This window comes from Bison bison, unplaced genomic scaffold (genome assembly GCF_000754665.1).
Source record: "Bison bison bison isolate TAMUID 2011002044 unplaced genomic scaffold, Bison_UMD1.0 scf7180017864461, whole genome shotgun sequence".
Classification (NCBI taxonomy): domain Eukaryota; kingdom Metazoa; phylum Chordata; class Mammalia; order Artiodactyla; family Bovidae; genus Bison; species Bison bison.
In genome coordinates this window covers 2377527-2384729 of record NW_011495023.1, presented here as the reverse complement: position 1 = coordinate 2384729, position 7203 = coordinate 2377527, and the positions used below count along the sequence as shown (strand labels likewise).

The following is a 7203-nucleotide window of genomic DNA, read 5'->3' as shown; positions in this document are numbered from 1 at the left end:
GGGAGAGCAGCGCTGGCACAGACGCTCCGTGTGTGGTGTGTGAAAAGGCTCAGGGAAACCGCTGTGCCCGCAGAGTTCAGCTCGGCGCTCTGCGAGAGGACTATGGCGGTGGGATGGGGGGTGGGAGGCAGGCTTCAGAGGGAGGGGATACATGTGCACGTATAGCGGATTCATGCTGCTGTATAGTGGAAACTAAGACAACGCTGTAAAGCCATTATCCTCCAAATAAAAGGATATACTGTACAGCACAGGGAATACAGCCAATATCTTATAATAACTACAAGCAGAACAGAACCTTTAAAAATTGTGACTATATATACATATGATACATCAACATCTCAATTAAAAAAATACAATGTTTGCCAAAAGAATAAGAGAACAAAAAAGACTTACAATTTTTAAGTAACAGAAATAGCTACAAAATATATTCTTGTTTATAATAGGATGGTGAGTTAGAAACACATTAATATAATGCATCCAGGATCTTTTCTGTACTTGGTAAATAAACAGCAGCTAAAAAATATTCATTACTATCATTTTTTAAAAATGCGTCATTTTTATCAGATGACTAACTCAGAAGTACTTTTAGTGAAAGCAAAAAAACTGCTGTTTAAGATGTGTGTGTGTGCACACATGTGTGCACTCACTCATGTCCAGCTCTTTGTGACCCCATGGACTGTAGCCAACCAGGCTCCTCTATCCATGGGATTTCCCAGGCAAGAACACTGGAGTAGGTCGCCATTTCCTACTCCAAGGATCTTCCAGATCCAGATATCGAACCCACATCTCTTTCAACTCCTGCATTGGCAGGTGGATTCTTTACCACTGTGCCACCTGAGAAGCCCTAAGATGTAAAGATTCTAAATAAGTTTTTCATAAATGTGAGAAAAGGGAACAACAGTGTATACATGTGTATCTGTGCATATCATTTTTAAATGTGTACTTATAATGGCCATTTAATTATTTCACATATACCCCTAAAAATTGTTTAGTTGGCCAGAAGTCTTTTTTTAAAATCTTGTCATTAGGAAAATGAGGAAATGCCTTTCATTTAGGGTCACTTTGTGTTCAGTTTTATATGGTATTTATTATCTATCGATTTCATGGTGCTGCATAAAGTGAGGATATTCATAAAAAAGAATACACAATAGTTTTGATCAGTTATTTTTTTAAGGAAAATATAACACTAAATGAGAGCCTTTTTGTACTTGGAAAAACAACTGGAAGGGAATGCCATAGGTCTGATGGTTCAAAGTTCAAAGCTGTCCTCCCTTTATGTATGATCAAACCTAAAATGCTGCGAAAGTACAGGCCCAGTGCACCATCCATTTCCAAATGTTAGCCAATCCAGGAAATTCAGATCACAAAACTCAAGTAAACATATCCCAAAATACCTTTAATAATTTAAGAATTGTGCCACAAAGATCAAAGGCTAAATTAGTAAAAGAATAATTTGGCTAGGATAACTCTAAACCCCAGATAAACTATAACCTTCATAAAATGAATGCTATTGTTGGGAACAGCAAGTACCACTTATTTATAATCATCTAAGTGAAACTGCTTTAAGTTTCTCCAATTCTTGTGCCAACACAAAGGAGGCAGCTCGTGCTCAATTTCCAGGTAAGAAAACCTAGGGTTTCAGTTAAGTAAGCCTTGTCTGAGACAAACTCAAGGCACTCCCTGTCTCCTCCACTGTCTCCAACTAATTCCAGAACACCATTTTTTGAAGAAGAGAAAGTTGCCAGTAGAAAAATTTTGAAATAACAAAACAAAAACTTCTCATTTTGTCTTTCAGGTCAAATCACATGAAACATCTGATACTTGACCAGTAACGGCCACAATGCAGGTATCTGAACATGGGGTTTTTACTCAGGTGCCTGAGAAAAAACAAACAAGCCTTCAACCTTCTGATATTATTCACTCTGTAAATAAACTACATATCTTCAAAATGACTCCCCTTTACCTCCAGTTCCAACTTAATGTTCATTGTCCATTCAATCATTCAACATTTACTTAACTTGTGGAAGGTGCCATGTTAAGCAATATATAGAGATGACAAAAAATAAAATTTAAACCCTAACCTGAATGGGCTTTTATTAGGATATAAATCAGGTGTATATTAGTTTAATTAAAACACAATTAGGCAGATTTAATTATACCTTTCCCATCATAAAAAAGGGAAAATCTAAAATAGTTCAGTGAGATGGCTAGAGTTTTTTGGGAAGCTGTCCAACAGAAACATAACACACGCTACAAAGGTGAGCTACATATGTATTTTTAAGTTGTCTAACAGCCACACTGAGGGGGAAAAACAGGGGAAATTAATAATATATACAAAATGTGAGCATTTCAACCTTAATGATTTTTTAAATCACGAAGTCCGTGATCTCTGGCATGTATGAAGGCTGACAGCAGTTCTCAGGTGCTCAACATCACCACACATGCCTAGTGGGCCCTGTGTGGGGCAGCACAGCTCCAGACCACCACACAGGGTCACACACAGAGCTGGCTCTTGCTCAATCAACACTGAGTGAGTGAAAAGTCACACCAAGCACTTCCCAAGGATACAGTTTTGAGCAACACTAAGTGACGAGGGAATGAATGGGAAGGCTTGAACAATCAATCTGACTTACTGAATTTGTGCACCATCCACAATTTGGCCCTGCTTGTATACACTCCCCACATGATTTGGCATTTGCTTTCAAACATCTGTTTTCATCTGTTAGGAAAAAGAAAAATTAGGCTACTTAAGTTCAAGAGAGAAAACAATGACAGATCAGGATCACAATGACAATACAATATATATGTACATGACATAGAAATACTATGAAGCTAGTTACTAAACTGACTCAGACCTACTCACCAGAGAGGTGATTTTGGATCATCCTGGTGCAGAGAACAATAAAAAGAGAGTTATCTTTCCCGTCTTCTACAGCAAAGACTAGGTACCCTTAATCTATACACTTGTCCTTTTTTTCCCCCCCCAAAGACATAATTCCAGGCTCTCTCAAGTTGGTCATTATTGTCAAGAATTTTCTTACCACTGGGTAAACTATTATTTCTTTTCATTTAACTCATAACCACCACACCCATACTCCCCCTCCAACCAGGCTGCTTCATTGTAGTTTGGTAAATACTTGAAAAATCCATATTCATCCTATCCACAACTCCTTGATTTCTCAGGTCTGTGTTCAAAGTATGTCAAGTATTTCTTTAAATCCATGTAAGAATCAGCATGCCTGCCATGTAGTACACACTAATATGAACTGTCTCCAATGTATGTTTTCTGCTTATAAACCTAACACACGCTCATTATAGAAAATGTGGAAAATACATAAAAGTATAAAGAACTAAAAATCACCCAAAACCTGCTCATTAAGAAATACATTTTTTGTATATTTTCCCCAGTCTTTTGTCTATGTAGATTAATCAAAAAATAGCAATGCAGCACGCACAGACATTACTTAATTGAAACTGAGGACATACATTTTGTATACTACTTTTTTATACTTAATTCTTTCATCCCAGAGTCTTCAAAAACACGGCTTTAAAGATTACATATGCCACTGTATTAATGTAGCCTACAGAATGGGAAAACTTCTATTATTTTTAATCGCATGGTTCATGTGGGCCATAAGCCCGACATATACACACACGCATGCACATACATGAACCCACACAGATGACCATTCTTATCATGGAAAGATAAATTTTACGTAAGTTTAACTTATCATGTAAGTAAAACTCAATTTCCTTATCACAAATTTAAAAAAAAGAAACACTGGAGGTGAAAAGGATTAACTTTTAACCTCTCTCCAGCAATAACATTCAAACACACATCCTCACAAGCAGTGTACACACACCGTATTTCCTTTTTTAATGCGAAGATTTTCTTTTCATTTAACAGGTATAAATAAGAACATCAATTGTCGGTCATTTAAGGCTCCATTTTTTTCCCCCCATACTTTCCCTGGCCATTTATTTTGTAAATTTTCTATTTGTCTTTTGCAAAGTTTTCTATCATCATGTTTTTAACCGTTTTTACTGGATCTCTACACTTGTGAGCAAAATTAAACCCTTATTTAGCTATTTTTTGATACTGTTTTGACATAATTTGGTTTTTTTATGTTACTGTTGGTCTTTTGTAATTTAAATCTATTAATAACTTCCTTCATCTCTAGTATCAAATAGCTGTTCTATGCAGTGTATTTTGAGATTTGGAGAACAAAAAAACTGGACATCCATTATTCTAGATTTGGGTGCACCATGGTTTATAAGAGGATTAAATACATTTTCAGCTTTATTTCTTACTTCCTCTTCTATACAACACCAACATTTTGCAAGACTTCTGATCAAACAGCAAGAACATCTTTCCAACTGTTTCTCCTTTCATTTTTTCAGACAATAGTGGATAGTTCATAATCTGTTCTTCTACACATTTACTTTATTTCCTTCTAAGATGTAACACGCCTTTGCTTTCTCTGTGTTCACTTACACACTCTATTATATCCCCCAAAGGTCTCTATGTAGTGCCTTCTATTCCTGCTGTCTCTCTGGGTGGTGGGTGGGGAACCTGACAAAGGACCTTGCAGGCACCGAAGGCACCCGCCCTCGACTCTGAGAGGTGGGCTGCTGCGAGGCCTTCTGAAGGAGCAGGACCGCGCGATTTAGGTTTTCCCAGGAATCTAAAGTGGTCAAAAAGCGATACAAGATATTGAACAGACAAGTAGGCAACTTTTTTTTTACCTGCTTGGCCAAACACACAGCAAACTGAACTGATCAATCCGATCCAGAAAATCAGTTGTAAATTCATCTGAAATAGAAAACGTACAATGTTATATTTTTTAAAAAAAAAGGGTTAACATATTAAGCATAATCATTCCCACTCACCTGATTTTCTGATTTATAAACATAATACATCTTCTTCCCCAACCCTTCTCCATACTCACCCTCTTCCTCTCCCCCCAGGTTCCCAGAATCCACTCTTGCTTTTCTCCAAATCAAATGTAGTTTAATATTTAATTAACAGTGCTCAGGAAAAAAATGTCAAGCATTCTCACACCTAAAAGCTATGTATTAAATCTCTGTCCCGTGGAATCTTTACCTCCTGTGACTCCGAGGTGGCCAATCAGGCATATCCCAATGCCTCAGTTATCTCAACACTGAATTGTGAGTAAGCCTGCCAGAATCCTGGTCACGTCACCGGCTTGCTTACAACGTTTCAATCGTTTTCTTGCAAGGGTAAGACCAACATCTTGCACAAGCCTCCAATTCAGTTTTTGTGTCTGATGTCCTGTAACTATTTCCTTTTCAAGAAAATCAACTTCTATGCATGAAATTTGTAAAATATTCAGTTCAGTTGCCTACCGTTTCTAGATCTATAAATATACGAATTAAAGTTTTTCACCTTAATCTACATCTTACCAGAGTTGGACAAAGACAGCTAAAGTCATAGGTCACTAACTCTAACTAGTCACTGCTCTTGGACTGCACTCTAATAACATCTGCCCCTTCCACAAGAACGCAAAAAACCCCAAAGCAAATACAACACGCCCTCGAACAAAGATTAGCTTTACTACTTATCAAAGAAATATAAAGCAATATAAGGTGAACTAGCAGGTAAAAAAAAAGGTTTTTTTTAACCCAACAAAACTTAATGATTTATTGCAGGTGGGTAAGAGAAACCAGAGATGGCTCTGTAAGTTGATATAATTTGGGGGAAATAATTTAACAATCTATATCAAAACCCATTAAAAATGTTTCTGCCCTCTGGCTTAGTAAACTAACTACTAGAAACTCATCCAAAGGAAATAATTTAAAGTATCAAAGGTGATACATGCACAACACTTTCAGTACAGAATTCCATCATGTTTATAACAGTCAAAAAGGCCAGTGTCCTCTACCCAAGATCCACGAAGAGCAAAGGGCTAACTGAACCGCCTTCATGGACTACTGGAGTCAAAAGAATAGAATGCAGCAACATCACAAGGTTTACAGAATAATTTTTGGATGCAAAGAACACATTTAAGATGACAGGTATGTAAAAATAAACAGTATATAAACATATAAAGTAACCAGAGTCCTGGAGATGACAGCATTATAAGCATAATATAAAGACAATGGGTTCATTTGTTTTTAAATTGTTCTAGTATATTCTTCATTTCACTTTCTTACTAAAAACAATATGGTAGGGTAACTGTGTGGAATTTTTTTCTTTCTTGGTAAATTTCTTTTAATAAGGGGAAAAAAAATTCCTTTAAAATCCCTCATTTTCAGGATACAACACCACAGCTCCAGAAAAACGCTTAAAAGTTCTACTCTGGGATCCTTGGGTTTCCTCTACTGCCAAATGCTGCTTGCATTTTCTGGTTTTCCAGAGAAAAGCAGTGTGAGTAACTCGCAGTTACCCACTTTGCAACCAAGCTCAGAACAGCCAGTTCTGTTATGCCCCCGTTTTGCTTACGCATCCAGAAGCCCAAATGAAGCAGAGGGTCACTGACAGTTCACCTTTTAAGGCCTGACTAAAAGGTTCAATGTGTAATAAATCCACACAGACTATGATTCTGAGCAGTTCAAATACTGTTATCAATTCCAAAGTTATGACTAAAAGGCCCTGGACAGTAAGACACCCGAAGAAATGCCTGACTGTGATGAATGGAGCCTCTGAGCGGTTTCCACACAAAGGGAACAGAACAAATATCTGGTCCATATATGGACTCTGATCCATGGTCTTCAGAATACAACTCAGATCACTTTCAGGACCAGGAGACTACCTTGGAAAACCTTTAAAACGTCTTACAACTCATAGAAGACCACTCAGATAAAGTTACCAGGTAGCAAAAAATATTTCCTGACATGCTTAGGTTTATGGCTTTAAAATACTACTTTAATGCCGCTGTCTTTTCCTCTATAAACCTTGACACGCTAAAGACCAGACTTGTGAAGCCCTCTTGCCTCTGAAGAGCTCTGACCCCAGAAGCAGACAGCACAAGGGCTGCAGGGAGGCAAGAGCGGCAGGGTGGAGGGCAGCTCGAGACTAGTGGCATTTGTAGCAGGGCAGCCGCCAGGCCTGCAAAGGCCAGGCTTTCTGCCCAGGAAAGGGAACAGCCACAGGGGACGGAAGACGGCAGCCAACAGGGATAAGGAAAGCCACAAGGGCCACAAGGCAGGGACAGAGCAGTGAGGAGAGGCGCTGAGAAGAGG

The 7203-nt window shown here is 38.1% G+C and overlaps 1 protein-coding gene across 4 annotated transcripts in view; it reads right to left on the bottom strand.

Moving 5' to 3' along the window:
- Window positions 1-7203, bottom strand: part of ITGB1 (integrin, beta 1 (fibronectin receptor, beta polypeptide, antigen CD29 includes MDF2, MSK12)) — a 44053-nt gene that overhangs the window by 21821 nt on the left and 15029 nt on the right. For all 4 annotated transcript variants that reach the window (XM_010859890.1, XM_010859892.1, XM_010859889.1 and 1 more), the window contains exons 2-3: window positions 4747-4813; window positions 2634-2719 (exon numbers count right to left, since the gene is read on the bottom strand). In XM_010859890.1, the coding sequence (XP_010858192.1) occupies window positions 2634-2719; window positions 4747-4813 (153 nt within the window). The remainder of the gene's footprint in view (window positions 1-2633; window positions 2720-4746; window positions 4814-7203) is intronic.